Genomic DNA, 22,183 nt, shown 5'->3' on the forward strand with positions numbered 1-22,183 from the left:
AATCAAATCCTTTATTGATTAAAATCTGTTAACAATCAAAAAAAAAATACAATCAATGTTAAAAACCAACTGTCCTTTATTTTCAAATGTCGCAAATGTCAAAACCAATTCACCAAAATAAACCAAACAAAAAACTAAAAACATAAAAACTTTTAAAATGGTGTCGTGTGTGTGTTATAATGACTACTGGGTATTATTATGTGTGAAATGTCGAAAAAACAATTATTAGCGTTTCATAAACTTCCTAGCACCATGGTCTACCACCATTACTACTACTACAACTAGCAGTCATCATCATAATCATCAACATCACGACAGTGGTTCATATCCACGCAACAGCAAATCTAATTCCAAATTTTATGTTTCGGTTGAGCACTAAATTAATCCAAAACAAACAAAAAATAAACCCCGAACAACTAAAACTCAAGTCTTTGTTATAATAAATTAAACCAAAACTCTTCCCCCCAGTGCAATAATTATTAAAATTTAATTTAATTAAAATCAAAAAAAAAAACGTAAAATTAAGTTTAAAACAAACGATAAATAAAAATCAAGTACAATTTTTACCTTAAAAACTTTGTAAAAACAAGAAATATGCTAAACAAATCATAAAAGCACAGAAATGTAGTTACAGTAATTGTTAAATTTCTTTTTAGCAGTATTTTATTGTTAATATTAATAATATTTAGAAAATGAAGCTGAATTTAGTCAAGCCCTAAATACAAAGGAATAATGCTCATATTTGTACATATTAAATTGAGTTTAAATTATAATGAAATCGTTAAAATAAATAATTTTAAGATTTAAAGAAAAAATCCTGAAAAAAACTACCAAAGTGAACACTTTTCTTTACATTCAATAACAATGATAATTTAGTAGCTTTCACACTGAGACAGAATTTAGAAATGTTTTTCATTTAGGCTTATCACAGAATGCATTATAAATAATTGCAGTAAAAAATTTCGAAACATTTTAAAAATTATTGCTCTAAAACTCTGGTTATATATTCGAAGTTCTCCAAATTCGGGATAGTTTGGGTAAATATTAAAATGTTCTCAAAACGGTATTAGAATATTTAAAAATTACAAATACACAGGATAAATTGTAATAGTTACACAACTAGTTCTAAAATGCTTTCCAGTACACATTCTAGGTTTGCGCTACGACAAATGATTTATGTTTGAAATTTTCTCCTTCGGAACAATTTCTACGAAGCCCCCCTTCCTGTCCAAATTAAAAAAAAATGCTTGAATATGAGTGATCACAGATCGAGCTCATTTTCTTGATTAAACGCTTATTAGCCAAGTTATTAGCGAATTTATATATTTCGAGTTTTTATATAAAATTATCGATTTTCGGCCAGAAATATGAGTGATATTGGCCAAACTATACTTGGAACTAGTTCTGGAAACCTAAAAAGTTTTTTAAAAAGCTGGCTTATCTTTTTTTGGATCTGTTTAACATTTGTTTCATTCGTTTTAATATTTTGAAAAAGAATCGATGTAATCTATTTTAAATGAACACAATTTTTCAGTTTTTTTTTTAATGTACCTAATGCAATTAGATTAATAGATCCGAACCAATTGAAACTAGTTCTTAATAACTAGTTCCTATTAAACTCTATAGAATTTCTTCAGAATCACAAAATTGTTCTTCAACAATTCTGGAATACAAATGGAAATTTCTAAAATATACATGGAAACTTCTTAAATATAATTGGAATATTCTGAAATATAATTGGAAAATTATTAAATTCAATTGGAAACTTCTGGAATACAATTCGAAATGGTGTAGTAAATAAAACAAAATAATCGACGACCCATGAACAACATTCATTGATTACACTTAATTTATTAATCATTTTGTAACTTCTTTAGACTTTTTTCAAATGTCTTCAGTCACTTTTCTTTAAATTATTCACCCTTATCGTGGTTGGCGTAAACGTCATACGCCTACGACAGTTTCGTACTAGATTAAAGAAACAGTTTGCATTTTATCTTTAATCTAGTACGAAACAGTCGTAGGCGTAAGACGTTTACGCCAACCACGATAAGGGTGATTGTCTCCTTTAGACTCTTTTCTATAAAAATGTGTCTTCTTTAGACAGTTTTCTATAGAGACGTGTCTTTAGACACCTTTCTATCAAATAGCGTCTTCTTTCGACTCTTTTCTATAGAATAGTGTCTTCTTTAGATACTTTTCTTTTTTAGTCTTTTTAAGACTCTTTTCTATAAAATAGTGTCTTCTTTGGACTCCTTTCTTGAGATACTTTTCTATATAATGGTTCATAGAATCGTGTCTTCTTTAGACACTTTTCTATGGAATAGTGACTTCTTTAGACTCTTTTCTATGGAATAGAGTCTTTTTTAGACTCTTTTCTATATAATAGTGTCTTCTTTAAAATCCTTTCTTTAGATACTTTTCTATAGAATGGCTCTATAGAATCGAGTCTTCTTTAGACACTTTTCTATAGAATAGTGACTTCTTTGAACTCTTTTCTACAGAATAGTGTCTTCTTGAGATACATTTCTATAGAATCGTGTCTTCTTTAGACTGTTTTCTATAGAACAGCTTATTATTGAGTTAGTATAAAGTGTTTGTTAATTTGAATTGAATGAAATTTAAGCTATTTTGAAATGGATTTGAATTAAAGAAAAATTGATTGATTTGGTAAGGAATTAATTCTACAAAGAATGAATTCTTACTCGTTTGGAGTACTAAGCAATTAAGACAACGAATTAAATTTTCTTTAAAAACAATTAGCCATCGAAATTTTGTTTCAGTGTGAATAAGAGTAAACACCTTTACATTAGCCATAAATACTTTAAAATGTGAAGGTTAATTTTTTTTTATTGAACAAAAAACCAAAGCACACATTCTGCATTTTTAAGATTTTCCAAATTAACTGTGTTTGTCCCTTGCATTTTTTTTAAAAAATTCTTAACTAATTAAATGTTTATTTTTGTTTGTTTCCAAATTGCTGTTGTTTAATAAAAGAAAATTTCATAATTTCTATCAAAATTCACCAGCTTTTTTTCCGTAACAATTTACATTATTATTTTTAACAAAATAGTAAAAATAAACTAAACGATTTCACTGCTTTTTCTAATTACTACTACTATAACTTCTACCTGTAATACTTCATCACTTCTTGTATCATCAAAATATCAATATCACCTTTGCATTAATTTAACTTGCAAAAACCAATTAAAGACATAATTTAAGCCAATAATTATACAATAATAAAGTAAAGAAAGTTTAAAAATACACTCATCATAATTATAAATGTCATCGTAAATATTGTACGTATTTTGTGTATGATTTCATGGAATCCAGTCAATATAATCATTTATCTTCTACGTAAGTTTTAGTTTTTAGCTAAATAAATTTAAAAAAAAATTAATAACTTTAATTAGTTAATTAGTTTAATGTTAAATGTTGACTGTTGTTTCTAATCAATAAATAGTTGTTTCTGTTTCTGACACTAATTAATTAATCCAGCAAACAACCAACCAACCACCAAAACTATCAATCAATCAATCACTAATCTCTTTTTCACTCTCACTTCCACTTTCTACAAAAGTTAATAAATAAATATTTATTGTTTTCTTTAGAATTTAAATAAAAACTAATAATTAATGTATGTATGTAAATTTAACAAAATAAAACAGTTATAAAGTTAATTTTAACAAATCATAACAAATTTTAAGCAAAAAATCAAATAATAATTGACACATAAATATAAATTAACATTCATACTATTTCTATTAAGGCTAATCACAGTTGAGTATTCATAGTGTTTTAAGTTAATCTTCGAAATTAATTTGAAATTTGAAAAAGAATTTAAAATTTCACAAACTATACTTTGTGCAAAGAGAAATAGGAGAATTTTTTGTTTAATTTTAACTAAAATTTCTTAAATTTTATGTTTTGTTTATTGGTCGTGATTTAGAATTTTCAAACTATGGCCACGATTCGTAATGTAATTAATTCATAACATAATTCATTCAACCTTTAAATGATTCAGTTTTTGTTAATTCAAATCTAATACATATTGAATTAAAATATTTTTTATCATTTACAAAATTAATTGACAAAAATTTACTGACTCAAAGCGTTTTGTAATAGGTTTTAATTGAAGAAAAATTTTATAATTCAATAAATTTTATTAAGCTATTTTGTAATGGATTTGAATTGATTTCAATAAGGAATTAATGCCATAGAGACTTAATTCTCAAAGCAATGAATTCACTACATTTGAAGTACAAAGGAATTATGCCTAGGAATTGATTCGTAATGCAATCTTTAATATAATGGTTAAATTGAATTAAGAATTAATTCTTTCAAAACCTTGGTTTTTTGTTGGGTATGAATTAATTCGTAATGAATTATTTAATGGAATGGTTAAAATATAATATTTAATTAGATTTCAAAAATTTAAATAAGAATTAATTCTTTTGAACCCTTGATTATAAATAAATATTACTCAGAGATTGAGAGGAATGTAATATATCGAAATTTGGTATCGCAATTGGGCTTCACACTAGATGAGAGTGTACCATTTTGCACCAGATTTTGTGATCACATCCATTTCATAGTCAAACCGATTGTTTTTTAATTCAGAAACAAAATTCTTGCTGGTTGAAGCCATTTGAGATCCTACAGGTTAATGATGAACTAGTGCTCTGAACATGATTAATTCCATTCCAGTAGCATCCTACTTACCTTGTTTTTTTCGATGGGAAATCATCCGTAACTTCACGACTTGATAATAGTTTTTCTCAATCCATTTAATATGGATTTGAGGCCTCTGAAATCGTAAATCGTGTTATGAAAGCTCTATGTTAAGTATTTGTAGACTTAGATATACGATGGTCCGTGGCTTTTTGAGTGAAACACAGATTTTTGGATAAAAAATTATTTTTTTTTTCAGCATAGAGTCCTTTGAACTCTATACACTTTGTCCAACGTTTCTCCCTTCCAAATAATCACCCTTATCGTGGTTGGCGTAAACGTCATACGCCTACGACAGTTTCGTACTAGATTAAAGAAACAGTTTGCATTTTATCTTTAATCTAGTACGAAACAGTCGTAGGCGTAAGACGTTTACGCCAACCACGATAAGGGTGAATAAGATTTGTCGAGGTCATCAAAGAGAGATAATTTCATCGTTGGAATTAAATCTCTTTCCAACCGAGCCAAGAAAGAAATAGTCACTCGGAGCTTAATCTGGAGAAATGGGATTAACCTAATTCATAGATTTTTGGCATAGAAACTGCTCAGATTATCCGACTGTTAGCAAACGCGGCACAAATCTTGAGGAAGGCTTTCTCATACCCAAGTGATCAATAAAAATTTAAACCACTGAACCATGTGAGATGCCTATGGCTTCCACAATCTCTCGCACTTTCAATATCATATCGTGAATTTTTTCAAAAGGAGCAGTGTTGCCTTTTAGATAGGGGAGTTCTTGTGACCACGACTTTGGTGTAATAGAAACAAATTAAAAATTCTTCAATTCTTCAAATTCTTTTGGAAAAAAAAAATATAACCATATAAACAAATGTCGGTTAGTAACACCAAGTTCAGTGGCTAAGATTCCACAAAATCCATCAAACAATGAAGATGTCCCTTTATAGAAGTCAGTGTTAAAAAGTCAGCCAGTGACCATTACACAACTAGATGCATTGGAAAAACCAACCATAGCTGAAAAAAAGAAAAAAAATATTCGTAAATTGTTGCACTTTATCCCGCCAGTTCATCATACTTTTAATGACAACCTGTATTGCTCCAACAGTGTGAGGGATGAGGTGTATTATGATGAGACAGATGATGAATAGCTCTGCACAATGTATTTTGATTCATTTCTTAATAAACTTGTTCTAAAGTGGTGTAACTTGTTTATTATTTTAAATTGGACCAAATTATCATAAATGCAGAAGTGGTGTAACCCACATTTTTTCCTATAATATTAACTTAATAAATACAAAAATACACAGATATTGTAAATTTGGAAATTCATAAAAAAAGATAAAAAAAATATTTACCAAATTTAAAATAGTTTGGGGTTACACCACTTTTGCGCTGATAGTCTCATATATTGTCATTGAACTTCTCCACCACAAATTAGTTTGGAATTTACGAAACTATTTATTTAAAAAAAATTAATTAAACTAATGTGAATTATAGTTACTTGATTAAAGTTAATTAATAAGGCAATTCACATGAATTACCTTACTCATTTATTAAGATAATAGACTATTAACCAACTCAAACTAGACAAATAACACTATTAAATAACAAATAAAAATAATTCAATATCCCCCTGCCTGGCAACACGGTTAAAAATACACTTAAAAAAAAGAACGACACGTTTTTCAAATGTCACCTAGAAGCACTTACTAAATAAACTTTAACTAAAATAAGCTCCATCACCACCACCACCTCCTGACAAAACACAAATACACCAAAAACCCAACTCCGTTATTCCATAAACATAAACTTATCAAACATACCTTATTAGTTCCATTATTCAATATGCTTGTTTTTAATTAAATGTTAATTTTGCTTGAGTTTTTTAAATTTAAAACAACTTTTATAATTTGATTATAAAATATAAATAAAATTAAAATTATATTAACACCCTCTTATGAAAATTGCATTTTATAAAAGGCTTTCAAAATAACTAATAGCTTGTTAATGATATATAAATAAAACAAAACATTTTCGAAATCCCATAATGCTTACAGCTTTTACTAATAAACGCCATTATCTTATTATTACTTTTTTCTCTACATCTTGATAAAAATTATTGTGCATATCAAAAAAAAAAAAAAAAAACATCATCATGACTCACATGTATCTACAACATATTCAAAACAAAACCATACAACTATATAGGGTAGTAAATTTGTAGCCCTAGCCGATTATGTGGCTGTGGGACATTCGGAGGTCTCAATGCGAGAAGGAGACAATATCGAATTGCTTAAGGTGGGCTGTGCGGGATGGTGGTATGTGCGTATATTAGGTAAATTATTACATATTATGATAAACCAAAAACAAAGCTATTAATTTTAAAACAAAAAAACTTATTAAATTACATATTTTAAAATTATTATTATTCAAAGATTTCAAAGATTAATTTAATTTCAATTTTATTGTTTCTCTTAAAATCTAGATACCAGTTCAGAAGGTTGGACCCCTGCAGCATATTTGGAATCGATCAATCGAAAATCTTCTCGATCATCAAGCCGCAATCAAGAACGCTTAAATTTAAATAAGTTAAATGATTAATTTAATATTTTATATAGCCAGTTATTATATACATACATATACTGTAAACACTTGTATCCTACAAAAGAATTACAAAACAAAATTAACCTTTATACTATATAAATTATGGAGAAAAATAATCTATTGAAATCTTTAAATTAAATGTTTAGATTGTATATTGCACGCTTTAACGTTGATCCTTTCTTTACTAGACAGGATCATACAATATTTATGAAATTAACACTCATGTTTGCCTTTCTTGAAATCTATTAAAGAAGCTTAAAGTTTTTACTATAAATAAAAAATAATATGAAACACGACCATGGCCCTAAAAACGGTTGGGGAAGTGTAGACATTTGGTTGTATGGGAAGTGTAGTTTTGTGTTTGTTATATAATTTAGTTTGATTTCTCAATCGCTTAAATTTTGATCCTTTCTTTACTAGACAGGATCATACAATATTTATGAAATTAACACTCATGTTTGCCTTTCTTGAAATCTATTAAAGAAGCTTAAAGTTTTTACTATAAATAAAAAATAATATGAAACACGACCATGGCCCTAAAAACGGTTGGGGAAGTGTAGACATTTGGTTGTATGGGAAGTGTAGTTTTGTGTTTGTTATATAATTTAGTTTGATTTCTCAATCGCTTAAATTTTGATCCTTTCTTTACTAGACAGGATCATACAATATTTATGAAATTAACACTCATGTTTGCCTTTCTTGAAATCTATTAAAGAAGCTTAAAGTTTTTACTATAAATAAAAAATAATATGAAACACGACCATGGCCCTAAAAACGGTTGGGGAAGTGTAGACATTTGGTTGTATGGGAAGTGTAGTTTTGTGTTTGTTATATAATTTAGTTTGATTTCTCAATCGCTTAAATTTTGATCCTTTCTTTACTAGACAGGATCATACAATATTTATGAAATTAACACTCATGTTTGCCTTTCTTGAAATCTATTAAAGAAGCTTAAAGTTTTTACTATAAATAAAAAATAATATGAAACACGACCATGGCCCTAAAAACGGTTGGGGAAGTGTAGACATTTGATTGTATGGGAAGCATAGTTTTGTGTTTGTTATACAATTTAGTTTGATTTCTCAATAGCTTTAATTTTTCTTTCTGATACAATAAGAACTGATATTAAAACTGAGAAATATGAGTTTGTAAGAGAGTTAATTTCAACCAATTTTACAAAAGTGTCAGTAAAAATTCAAATTCCATATGATTTTTGATATTAACCCCCTTATTTTGCAAATATGTAACAATATAAGTGGGTAAATATCTGGTTAAAACTTGTTTACACCTTGCCTCAGCTAAAAAATAATGAAGAAAACAATCTGAAAACTCATTTTCTCACACATTTGGTAATTGATCCAATTGATAATAAATACTAATGAAAAATTTCAACATTTTATCAAATAGATAAATGGGCCTGCTCTGCAAAACGAATTCGAATAACCTTTTTATTTTTAAAGCGGATGCAAATATGTTGGTATTCTGTAAATCGAATCCAAAAGGTTTGCAAAGTCATTTATTCGTTTTTGGAAATCATTTATTTTTGAAACCACTCCACTTACCGAACAGTAGTAAAAATTATTGAGAAAGTTTATTTTATAAGTATGGACAAAGGTGAATATTATCAACTTATTTTAAAACCCCATTTTTAAAAACTTTAAACATATACCCCTTTATTCATAATCAGTTTACTGTTTTATAAAAGGTTTATAAAACAAAATTTGTTTTATGAAGCTTTAATGAATTTAGAAATTGATTATATTTTAATGGAATCAAAAAAATTCCTTAATTTTAGAATATTTAAAGTTTCCTTCAATGTAATCTTTAAATTAGTATTAAATTAAATGAAGCTATCAATTTTCGAACAACCGAACAATTCCCTAACCTGTTTAAAGGCCTCCCCCCATTAATCACTTCTACTACTACTATTACTATTCTATATATTCAGATTTATTCAAATACTACAAATTTCTTACTCGAAATTTTTCTAATTGCTTTTATTATAAACAGAAAACTATATAATTATACAAGAAAAACAACATTAAAATCTCTAATCAAAATTAAAGCATTTCATAAATTAAATTCTTAAGTTATATTTTATAAATTAAGCACACAAATATGTAATTTAAATTTCGTCTAGTCTGTAAATTATATGCTAAACTAATTTATATATTTAAAACAAATTTAAAAGAAACAAATATATCAAAATTTTAATACGTAATAATTTAAATTCGAAAAAAAAAATTAAAAGAAATCACAAAATCTATTCCATTGTTTTCATAAAATGACCACAATAATTTTGAATATTATAGTTTGTTTTTATGGAATTGTGAATAGAATTGTTATATTTTTTTTATAGTTTGTAATAGTTGAAAAATTATTTTAATTTTGTATTGTAAGCAGGCAAATGAAGTATAATTGTACTTAGTTTATTTTTTTTACACACAATTAAAGATTATTTTCAGTGTGGGGCTTTTTTTTGAATTTCAAAATAAGTTATTGTAGTTGTTATTGTAATTTTAAGAACGATTTATTGAAGCTTTTTTAAAAGGCTTTAATTTTTGATAATTTTAAGATCATCATTTACAATTTATCTGTATTTTGTAATTTATTATTAAAAACATATTTTGCAGTAAATAATTTATATTGTATGTACACAAATCATTTAAATAATTAATTTTATGAAGGTTAAACAGCAGCAATATCATCATTAAAGTATTTATAAAATCATCATTGAACATAAACAATAATAAATAAATCAAATGAAATAATTATAAATAAATGAATTAATTAATTGATTTAAATAATAAGAAATAAAAGTTGTTTTATTTTGGTATTTTAACAACAATAATGTATTGTATTTCTTCATATAACACTTGATAATTCACCAATAATCCTCAGGTCAAGAGATCTAGTACTTTTAAATCAATTGTTCTTTCAAATCAAACACGATGGCTTAATAATCATAGTAATCAAGAGTTTCATTTCCACAGTGGCAAATGGCTATATTTTGTCAGCATGACATACTATGAATGAGAATTCATACTTCGATTCAATTAAAACTTTCAAATTTACTAGCTAGAAATTATCAAAATGGATTTGTCCTTTAAGATCGCGTTTAATAATTGTTTAGCTATGTTTCTATGAGCTTCACGTTTTTAATAGACAAACTTATATAATTTGACGAGTTTAAAAAAAATCATTCTTCTTTCATTACATCATCAAAGTATACAATACTGATGTCTTAAAATAGCTCTCTTGGAAAGAGGAAGGTATAATAATTGGTTGGTTTATGCCCGTAATTTCAACAAATAGATATCTACGGTGTAAATTACCCTGCAGATAAATTTCCTTAAAAGTAAACTTTACATTATTTTCATATCAATATCTACGGGTAAAAATTACCAAATATTTTTACTCCATAAGTAACTAAGCACTGATGGATATCTATTTATTGAAATTACGGGCATTAAAATGTATAAAACTCTCTCTCTTAAAAGGCATCTTCAGTGATGTTAACTTTTTAATTTCGATTACCGTACAGCCCTAAAAAAAATTACCGTTTTTTAGGTAAAATTACCGTATCCAAAGTTTTGTACAAAAATAATATTTTATTATTGAAACTGGTTTATTTTTATAATTCAATATATCGAGGGACTATATTACTCTCTATCTTAAGAAACACAACTTTTCAGGGAAGCCAAAAAACAGTTTTTTTTACGAATTACTTGAGTTGTTAAAATTCGGTATGCTACAATTATTATTTTAAGCCACTACTGAATCTCACATATAATTGTTTTTTAAAATGTTGCATTATTGGTGCCTTTATGATAGATAGAGGGTTTTTCTTAACAAAATATTCAATGTGTATGTATACAAATGATAAGATAGAGGATTTTGCATTTTAATAGAATTTAATTATTTTGATTTCATTTATGCCATCTGTCAGTTTTTAATGTGATTTATTTAAGATATCGGCTAATAATACAACATAAGATAAAAAACACTTTAAAACACTTTTTAAGCAAACTCCAAATTTAACCATTTATTTTTATGCCATGGAAATTATATTTTCCAAAAACAAAAAAGTAAAATATTTTCATGGTAATTCATTTTTTTAAATAATTGAAAAAATCATTTTAAATTAGTAAGAAAACATGAACATGAAATTAATTATTTGAAAAGATAGAGGCTTTTGCATTAGGAAGAAATAATTGTAAAACATAGAGAAATAACAAAAATGCAAATAAAACAGTAAGAAATTCACACCATAGCTATGCATAAATGAGGGCTGTTATACTGAACATTTTACCATCAAAAAGTAATTTTCGTGAATATCAAAGATAGAGGATTTTGAATATAGTTTGACCAAGTTTGTAAAACAGAAGAATGCCATTTTTATCAACATCTTTCTTCTTCTGGGAAATGCAAAACTAATGGAATTACAGAAATATTGGTATCGAACAATTGGGGATTTATTACGTCACTGTTTTTAATGATTGCATTTGATTTGATTCAAAACAATTTTTCCAATACTAATTTGTATGTTGAAATATCCATACTTGAAAGACTTGCGACTACTTTACCGTCATCATCCTCAAAATTTTATGATTATTTTAATGAGAAACATGTATATTGTTAAATCCTCAAAATAAAATGCAGTGGTTTAAATAGTAATTCACAAAAAAAGACGTTTATTTCAAAAGAGTGTCAAACGAATAATAATATAAAAGCGTAGTACAAATTAGGCTGCCAGACCCAAAACCAAAATACAATATAGTAGTGATGCCAGATCAATACATAACATTTCTTCCCCAACATACGGCCGATTAGGGTGAGAATCTTATCCTGTGTTTCCGAATCCTGGTCGACCTACGAAGGGGAGTATGTTCCCTTGATTCCGACATATTCTGCTCAGTCCCCCTTTCCTCAGGATCATTTCCAATATTCAACCCATACTGCTCCGAATTCATCGAACCATCATCTCCCTGTGGATCAAACCCAATGAAGTCCTGCAATGGTCCGGAAGAGTCGTTTGTCAGCGGAGACTGAGTACCACCTCTCATGTTGCCCTGTGGTGTTGAAAAGTTCATTTGTGGTTCGGCTAATGAATCATCAATGATTGTCCGAGGCGACGAATATCCATTGTCCGTATCCAAATGAGAACGTCTTCTACGCTCCATCCTCTTAGCAATGGAATGTTCAACTGGGCCGTTCATAACCAAATTAGACTCCGAATTAACATTACCTCTAATCTGGTCGATGTGTCGCTTGACGCGCTTGCCCTTGTAAAGGATCTCATAATGTAAATCCCCGAGACGATTCAAAATCAAACCCGGCAACCACTTATCGTCATTCCTGTTATTCGACAAGAAATATACCCTCTGCATTGGTACCAGTGTCCTGAACGATGGATAAAACTTGATATACTGCTTATCAGCCAATTCCGATGACAATTCCTGGGGTAAAAGTAAATTCCAATGAGTGCGAAATACACGTCCCAGAAATAAAAGAGCTGGGCATTTTCCCGTTGTCGAGTGCGGAGCAATTCTATACTGGCGAAGAAATATGTTGAGATGTTTCCGGAGGTTATTCTTATCAGCTCCTGCTGATTTCAAAGCATTCTTTATTGTCTGCACTGATCTCTCAGCCTGACCGTTAGTAGCCGGGTGGTATGGTGCCGTAAACTTATGATACTTAACACCGACACTAGTAAGATATTCCTTGAATTCAACTGAGGCAAAACATGTGCCATTGTCCGATACTATTGTGGTCGGCACTCCATAGGCAGCAAATAGTTCATCAAGAATGTTAATTGTAGCAGTGGATGTGCTACTTGACGTCACCTTCACTTCAATCCACTTACTGTAAGCATCGGTCACGATAAGCAGCATCGAACCCAAAAATGGCCCTGCATAATCCACGTGAATTCGCTCCCATGGTGCCTTTGGATAATGCCAATGATGGTCTCGAAATTTTGGTGGTTCGTTCGCGAATTTCGAACAATCTGCACAACTTCTCGCAACTCCCTCAATATCCTTATCGATGCCCGGCCAATAAACGAAAGACCTCGCTATACCCTTCATTTTGACTATGCCCAAATGAGCAGAGTGCAGGTCCTGTAGAATTTTGGGTCTAAGTTTCTCCGGCACAATTACCCTGTGCTCAAATGTCAAGCAGTCGTTAGCCATTCTATAGCTGACTTCAGGCGATTTATACCCATACGATTGCAGAGATTTGCCACTTTCAAGGATTCTAACAATTATCCCCAATCTCTCGTCCTTCCTTGTCTCAGAAGCTATTCTAACTGAACTCGTTGGAAGCTGTTCAATTTGCTTTATCATAAAGATATCAAAATCGTCCCATTCAGATATCTGCGTTATTCGGTTAATTACATCATCATTCACAGCTCTTGAACAATAGTCTGCGTTTGCATTTGCCTTTGTAGTCCTATATGTAATATCGAAATAGAAATTTCCCAAAAAATCGGCATAGTTCGCCATGCGGCTGATGCACAACACAGGAAGTGACTTGTGAGGATCCAGAATCTGTGTGAGTGGTTTGTGGTCAGTGATGAGTATAAAGTGCCGCGCATAAAGGTACATAAAAAACTTCCGCACTGCCCATACAATGGCAAGGGCCTCCTTGTCAATTTGCGGATATTTTCGCTCCGTACTACTTAACGTGCGACTTGCGTATGCGATCGGTCTTTCACGACCATCTGGTAGCCGATGAGACAATACCGAACCCAACCCAACCTGGCTTGCATCCGTAGCAAGGAGTAGTGGAAGGTCTGGGTCATATGTCATTAGAACCCTAGGTGACACCAAGTCGTTCTTAATATCCCTATATGATCGTTCAGCCTCCGCAGTCCACTTAAACTCCTTCTTCAAAAGTATATCCCTTAGGGGTCTGTTGCGTGTAGACAAGTTGGGTATAAATGACCCATAATAAGTGGCCTTACCCAGGAATAGTTGCAATTCCTCATGCGTAGTGGGCTTAGGAGCATCTCTTACTGCACTTACGTGTCCATCAGACTTGTGAATTCCACTGCTATCAATCTTATGACCCAAAAACTCAACAGCCGGTGCAGCAAACACACATTTGGTTCGATTCAATTTCAAGCCCTTTTCGCGTAAACGATTCAGAGTTGTCTCCAATACCGACAATAACTTCCCAAAATTCTCTGCATAAATCAAAATATCGTCAAAAAAATTACATACATTAGGTATACCCCGCAATACAGATTCCATTGTTCGCTGCCAAATTGCCGGTATGTTGGCAGCACCGTATACAGCCCGTGTTGGTCGAATCAACCCATGAGTTGGGGTGTTCAATGTCAGGGCATGCGCCAGATCATCATCGATTAGCAAATGAGAATAAGCATCGGTTATGTCCAAATGACAAAACAGCTTCGACCCGTTCATTTTGTTGAAAATATCCTCCGGCTTAGGAATCGGATGCTCATCCACAATTATCCTAGGATTAACCGTCGGTTTGTAATTACCCGTTATGCGTATCCTGCCATCCTTCTTCGCAACAACGTGGGTAGTTGATGCCCACTCAGAGAAATCAACCTTAGTATAAAAACCAGAAGCAATTTTCCTATCTATTTCAGCTGCGTAGACCTCCCTCAATGCCAATGGAACCCCTCTGGCCTTGGCGAAAACTGGCTTCGAGTCTTGTCTCAAATGAAGTTTAATCGGTGGTGTATCGAGTCTACCAGCGGAATCACTAAAAATGTTCTCAAAATTAAAAAGCATACCTTGCAGTTCTTGGGATTCCCTTGGCGATAAATGTGGTGTATCCATTCTTATTGCTCCAACTGGATCTGATGAAGCAAACAACTTCCTAAAATCAATTTCGTTGACAAACTGCTGAATCCACTCTCTGCCAAATAATGCGTCGTAGTCACCATCAACAATATACAAATTGAGTTTACGGGTTTTGGGTCCCACTGTAACATTCAACACCACCCTACCAATGAGATCTATTCCATGTCCGGTGTAGCTTGTAAACTTCCTGCTTGTAGACTGTACATGAAATTTGCCGATAAGTTCCCTTAGGGTCGATTCGCTCATAATTCCGCATGGGGCACCCGAGTCCAATTCCATTACCACCTTTTTTCCGTTCAATAAAACCTCTATCATGTGTTTATCGGATTTAGAACTGCTAACCTTATTCAATCTTTGAATTAGCTCCGAGTCACTTCCAGCATCATCGTCCGAAATTTGGGCCGTTCTTGACTTACATACTTTTGCGATGTGGCCCGTTTTGTTGCAAGCGTAGCAGGTAGCATTACGAAACTTACAATGGCTTCTGTCATGTTTACCACCACACCCATAACATTTAGTACCATCTGTAGATCCTCCATGTGTCGCCACTCTTCCTGAAGGAGCCCGTTTGGGACCATCCCCCAATTTCGTAGTCTTATAACCCACCTTGCAAGTAGATTCCGTTAACGGATTGGCATTAGAAGCAGTAGTCTTCATTTCGATAGCCGATTTGTGTGATGCTTCCAGTCTCTGTGCTATTTCGTACGCCTCCTTGAACAGCGATGGCTCCTTTGCAATAATTTCGTCACAAATACTACTGGACTCTAACCCGAAAAGCATTTGTTCAGTGAGCATTCGGTCTAAAGAATTTCCATAATTGCAATATGCTGCCGCTTGTCTTAAGCGTAACGTAAACTCCGCCACACTCTCACCTTTCACCTGGACAATTCGACGAAATTTTACACTTTCCGCGTACTGGTTCCTCTTTCTATCGAAATGGTTCACCAATGTTGTCCTTATCTCCCCGTAGGTAAGGTCCTCAGGGACCCTTGGACTAACCAATATCTTGATGGCGTTATTCAACTCCGCCCCCATATGAACAAGTACATAATTCTTATATTCCGCCTCGGCAATGCGGCTCAATTGAAATGACCATTCACAGCGTGTAAAATAGTCCTGGACGGAAGAAAAGTCAGCAGACTTGTAACCAGAAATAGATACGGGTGGTGTTGAGACTCTTGAAGTAGCATTATACTGTGAACTATTAGAAGCTGCCGCCTGTGCGGCCTGTGAAGTAGACTGTTGTATGGCGTCTGCCAGCATCTGTGACAGTGCCCGTAAATCGGTGGCTTCCAGTGGCATTATGCTTGTCTTTAAACAAAACCACTTCTGACACCACTGTTAAATCCTCAAAATAAAATGCAGTGGTTTAAATAGTAATTCACAAAAAAAGACGTTTATTTCAAAAGAGTGTCAAACGAATAATAATATAAAAGCGTAGTACAAATTAGGCTGCCAGACCCAAAACCAAAATACAATATAGTAGTGATGCCAGATCAATACATAACATATATCATATGTAGACCCATTATGGAAATATTACTTTTGGGATATATGTACATAATTCTTAAAAATTTAAACTTTTTAAAATTACCGTACAAATGTAGAAATTACCTGCCTACCGTACGGAGGTCTTAATTACCGTACAATACGGTAATTACCGTACGGTTAACATCACTGGGCATCTTCATCTACTTACAAAATACAGGTGTTTGGAACTCAGTTATCTTAAATCGTTAATAACTGCGTGAATACTGCGATTTTAGGAAAAATAAGCTCAATCTATGATCACTCATATTTTAAATCCTTAATAACTCTGTAAATACTACGATTTTAGGGAAAATAAGCTCAATCTGTGATCAATCATATTTCATACCAAAGATCTTAGTACAAAAAAACTTAAATATTTAAATCTTCAGTAACTCCGAAAATATTGCGATTTTATACCAAAAATCAAATACACTGTCCGACAAATTAAGACTTTTTGATTGGAATAGAACCCTATAATTATGAAAGGCCATGAGTAGATCATTTTTGTAGAATAAACTTATAGACCAGCTGATCTGAGTTTTTTTTACAGTGGGTGAAAGTTTTAATTTTTGATCTAAGGGAGCATTATACTAAATTAAAAAAATGTTGAAGTTAACGTCTAAGATAATTGTTATTGTGGAATTTTAGGGGGATATTTTTTGTGGAAGATCTTAACCCTCTAGTTCCTCTCTTTAGGGAAAATAAAAAAAATACTTTCAAACTCAGTTTTTGGAACACATTTTCCCCGTTTTATGAATTTTGGTATTTGAAAATAAACAAGTAAGAGAGCTGTTCCGCCTGTTCCGAATATTATATACCCTTCACCAAATTATACTTCAAAATAAAATTTTTTATTATTTTTTTTTTAAAAAAAAGTGGTTTTGAATTTATTTTTTAATTTTTTTTTTGTTTTTCATTTTTTAGTGAAAAAAACTTTTGGTGAAAAAAAAATTCGGGTTAAAAAATATTTTTTTCGATTTTGACCCATTGTAGGTACAGTCTTATATACGTCGTTGCAAAGGTCTTTGAAATATCTATCATTAGATATCCATATTGGTAAAAAAAATAGGTCAAAAATCGAGGTTGTCCTGGTTTTTTTCCTCAGCCATTTGTCTACCGATTTTCTCGATTTTAAATAGCAACCGAGCCGATAGAATTCCGGAGATATTGATGTATGAATCGTGTATGTAAGTTATTTAGGGGCTTCGGAAAGTTGATTTCAACAGACAGACGGACATGGCTTAATCGACTGCCTTATCTAAGGATGCAAAATATATGTATGTATATACTTTATAGGGTCACAAAATTATATTGTGGAAATTACAAACGGAATGACAAACTTATATATACCCTTCTCACGAAGCTGAAGGGTATAAAAATTACAAACGGAATGACAAACTTATATATACCCTTCTCACGAAGGTGAAGGGTATGAAAATGACAAAATATATAACGGCATTGATTTAAGAATATTTAAATCTATTTTATTTCCAAAACTGGTTATGATATCCCCGATAAAACAGGGAAAATGTGTTCCAAAAACTGATTTTTTGTATAAAAGTGCCCACTGTGACGTCATTCACCATACGATAGTATGTAATTCGAGAATCGGTTCCGGGTCATATATAGTCCCAATGAAAATTTTTTTCTATAAAAAAAAAAATAATGACATGGGAAAAAACGTAAAAAATACTTTTTATATGTTCCAATTTTGAATGCGTGTAACTATTTATATGAACAAGACTGTTAGTAAGTTGTTTTATTTTATTCAGAATTTTATCACAAATATAGCTGATATTCTAAAAAAAAATTCGAGTTGTTTGTTCTTGTTTACTTGTTTTTATATATAATATATATAGTTTTTATTAAAGTTACTTTTTGTTATTGAATATACACCAGTAATTATACAATTTAACGCTTAAAATAATGTACATAAACATTTATCTCTGCAAAAAGGGAAAAAATCGGAGTTTGTTCTTAACAAAAGGAAAAACACCAATAAAAACAAAATTTAACAAATTATTCAATATTCCATGTTAAATAATATTACAAAACTTTTAAAAACACACACACACAAGTACACACATATATTTAATATTAAAAATTTTACAATAGTATTTTTCCAAGAATAATATTATTAAATTTTGAAAATATTTATATGTTTCCCTTCTATTTTAAAGATTTGTAATAAATATTTGACATTGTTTGGTAGTTTAAACAAAAAAAATATGTTTATATATTTTTGTTGGCCAATTTAAGACTTTTCCTTAATGGTTGTTTTTTAAGATTTTTATTTAAGTATTTAAACAACAATTACTAAAAATAATTAAACAAAAAAAATTTAAAAAAAAAACAAATTAACTTAAAGAGAAAAAATACTTTGAAAACTTTGACAATATATGAAAGATTTAGTTATAATTAAAATTATATATTGTAATAATTAGGACGCAATCCAATGACGATCTTAAGGAATGTAGATTTTTTCAGTTTAATTTCTTTGACAACAAATAGAGAATCACATGCATTAAGTTTTGAAAAATGAAAACACAAAAACATTGAAGAACAAGAAAAACATGTTAACAATTTACTAAATTAAAGAAATTATTAAAAAATACATGTTTTTTATTGAATTTAAAAAAATAATAAAGAAATTAGTTTAGATGTTATTAGAAAACTAATAATGATGATCGTCATTGTTTCAAGATGTTTCTGCTTAGGATTGATGAAGAAGAGGTAATTGCAACTAAATTAATTTTTGTTAAACGCCTGCATTCTTTTTACACTTTTCCCAACTTGTGCAAGGTGTTCTTTTTTTTGGTAAAACGACGACTATAAATTTAAGCTACTTATGATTGATGTTCGATTTGTGTAAACTAAATTTCTTTCCTTTGTAAAAGGTAACAAACACTGCAGGTTGGTATGTAGAAAAAGAATGTGCATTTGACTGTCTCTGTGTTTTATTGTATTTAGTTGGCAGTTACTCTACTGTTAACGTAGAACTGTTGGGCAGAGAGCAACAGAGTCAAGACATAAATACAGGCAGCAATCCAACAGTTGTAGGCGTTCTGAAAAATAAATTAATAAATTTAGAAATATATTTTTAAAATTTGTATATGCAATTAAAATCTATTGATATCAAACCAACTCTTTCAATGTAATAATTAAAAAAACATGAATTTGGAAAAACTTCGTAGCATATCAAAAATAAATTGTAATCTATGGAAACTTGTTTTATTCCAAAAAAAAAAACATCTGCTACATGAAAATTCACAGCCATAGAGAAATAGACAAAGCGGTAATAAGTCCATGATTCTTCTGGACAGACGAATATATGTTTTATCCCAATATCAAAGATGTATCAGAATGGCTTTTGATTCCAGTGGTAGTCCATGATCAGTATCCGCTCTAGTTAATAATTAGAGATACTGCACTTAATCACAGAATAAGCAACAGAAAGTTAAATCTTTGGAGATTTAGAAGTATGATTTTTATAGGAATCAATACATGAGATCATTGTCCACAAACAATACAAATAAATATTAAAATTATGAAACTAAACAAATCTAAACAAATACAGTTCACATGATTAACACTTAACACATTCACTTTTATAAAATGGACACACGGTTTAATTTTTAAACTTCCTAGAAAGATAAAAATTATGAATGTATTGGAACAACGACTTCCGATAAATCGAGTGTGTATATAAAAATACAAATAAATACAAAATTAAATAGACTCGTATTTCAAGGTCAATTCTACTTGATTTTCCATATTTTCAAGGAAATTTAAATCTATTGTAGATTTGGAAATGACCACAATACATACCTGGTTGTAAGCAGCATTGGCATCAGTATAGAAAGCCTCCAAACTGTGATACTCTTCCTCAATGGGCAAATCTTCAATCAAGGCCACACTGTGTATGTAAAAGAACAAACCCATCAAAACCTAAAAATAGAAGAAAACAATCATAAAATTAGTTTACAAATCAAACATTCAACATAATACTTATGTTGTAGCATTATAACAATAATAATGCATATTTTCAACGTATTGTAAGGGTCGTCTCCACCCCTTTGTAAGACTATTATGCATAGAGAAATTCTCATATACGCCATTGTTTCGTTTTTTAGTCACCAGTTTTTTTTCTTTATTTATCCATATCTTCTTACCAATTGAATAATGCCCCAAATGGAGATGATCAAGCCGCAGAGGGATAGTTTAGGACCACAGATTTTCATTTTGATGTTTTTTAAAAATTAGACCAACAAATTTCGTTTGAATTTCTATAATTTTCCAAAGGGAAAATTAGTTTTTTTTTAATACAATTGTCGTCGTTTAACTTATTGAAGAAATTCGCGAAGAAAAATGTCAGTCAGGTGAAAATCATGTGACAGTTGTTCTCTTACTAAAAATCGAATGAAGTTGGGGGTGGAACGTAAGTTGTATGGAAAATAAAAAATAAAAAGCTTTTAATTCAAAAAATCCAAGTTATACTTATTTGTGAAGTGAAACAATAAATATAAATAGCAAATTTATTAAAAAAATGCACTTGGAGTATGGAATTATTGAAATTTTTAAAATATTTATGATAATTGTTAAATACAACTCTGTTTGTTTGTGGATCTCTTTTATTTTTACACTTACCAACACTGTAGTTGTAATTTGTTGGCAAAAGTGGTATTTAAGTAAAACAATGTTGCTAACATGAATACAAAAAAAGTAGACAACGTAACTGTTATGAATTTCATGTAAATAAATTAAATTTTAAAAATTATATTTAATTTTTATTTTATTGCTTAGAACAAGAAATTATTTCTGGATTTTTTCAAAGAAAACTCCAAAACAAAATCAGAAAATTTTTTTTTAATAAAAATCAGGCAATGAGTTTTATTTTTTTTCAAATAAAATATAAAAAAGTTCATGAGATTTTTATTTCTGAAACCAATTCATTTAAAAGTAGTATAGGACAAACGAAATATTGGAAATATTCGAAAAAATATGAATTAAATTTAACTGGTTTGTATTAATTTTATAGCAGTAGGGCAGTTCTTTAAAATTATTGGATGCCAATTTTGAAAATAACTTTGTATTTTGCGTGAATAATGAAAACAAAAGGGCAATAAATATTTGGAATCTACAAATCGAATGCAACATTTTTCGTATATTTTCAAAATGTATATTTTGTTATTAAAAAAATTGTATTGAATTTTTAGTAAAAATTATTTTTCTCTTTAAAAAATTTAGAAGTTAGTTGTTAGACCATATTTTATTTTTTATGCGAGTAAAACAATTTTTATTGCACATTTTCTGTTTCTCTGCGTATTACTACAAGTAGTTCTTGTTGTTGTAATAATAAAAGAAATTTATAAAAATTTATAATATAATAAATTAAAATAATTAAGCCTAACTAAAAATTTACTTTTAAAACAACTACATTATTACTGAATGTACCTTCACGAATTTATTATACATAATTTTATACAATTCCATATATTTTGCGTTGCCAACCACGATTTTGT

At 30.1% G+C, this 22,183-nt stretch overlaps 2 protein-coding genes across 9 annotated transcripts in view; one reads left to right on the top strand and one right to left on the bottom strand.

Annotated features, from left to right (window-relative positions):
- Positions 1-10,115, top strand: part of LOC135961080 (guanine nucleotide exchange factor DBS) — a 272,808-nt gene extending 262,693 nt beyond the window's left edge. For 5 of the 8 annotated variants that reach the window (XM_065512551.1, XM_065512553.1, XM_065512558.1 and 2 more), the window contains exons 16-17: positions 6,901-7,027; positions 7,178-10,115. In XM_065512551.1, coding sequence (XP_065368623.1) covers positions 6,901-7,027; positions 7,178-7,293 — 243 coding nt within the window. In that variant the 3' untranslated portion in view covers positions 7,294-10,115. Of the gene's footprint in view, positions 1-229; positions 836-6,900; positions 7,028-7,177 lie in introns of those variants that run through there. The other 3 variants (XM_065512552.1, XM_065512555.1, XM_065512554.1) reach the window with 2 other exon arrangements.
- Positions 10,116-18,477: 8,362 nt separating this feature from the next.
- Positions 18,478-21,083, bottom strand: RNASEK (Ribonuclease kappa). Its single transcript, XM_065512241.1, has 3 exons — positions 20,834-21,083; positions 20,490-20,609; positions 18,478-19,726 (listed from the first exon to the last, which is right to left on the bottom strand). Exons 1-3 carry the CDS (start codon positions 20,900-20,902, stop codon positions 19,628-19,630), a joined length of 288 nt encoding a protein of 95 aa, XP_065368313.1. The 5' UTR covers positions 20,903-21,083; the 3' UTR covers positions 18,478-19,627.
- Between the last annotated feature and the right edge of the window lie 1,100 nt (positions 21,084-22,183).

Source organism: Calliphora vicina, chromosome 5 (assembly GCF_958450345.1).
Source record: "Calliphora vicina chromosome 5, idCalVici1.1, whole genome shotgun sequence".
Lineage (NCBI taxonomy): Eukaryota > Metazoa > Arthropoda > Insecta > Diptera > Calliphoridae > Calliphora > Calliphora vicina.

What these genes read in the sequence shown, in the direction of transcription:
- RNASEK (XM_065512241.1), bottom strand. Translation starts at nt 20,902, where the DNA reads ATGAAAATCTGTGGTCCTAAACTATCCCTCTGCGGCTTGATCATCTCC. An exon ending in TTTGGGGCATTATTCAATTG is followed by an intron (nt 20,610 to 20,833) that starts GTAAGAAGATAT and finishes TTCTATTTTTAG; the next exon opens with GTTTTGATGGGTTTGTTCTT. An exon ending in CCAATGCTGCTTACAACCAG is followed by an intron (nt 19,727 to 20,489) that starts GTATGTATTGTG and finishes TTTATTTTTCAG; the next exon opens with AACGCCTACAACTGTTGGAT.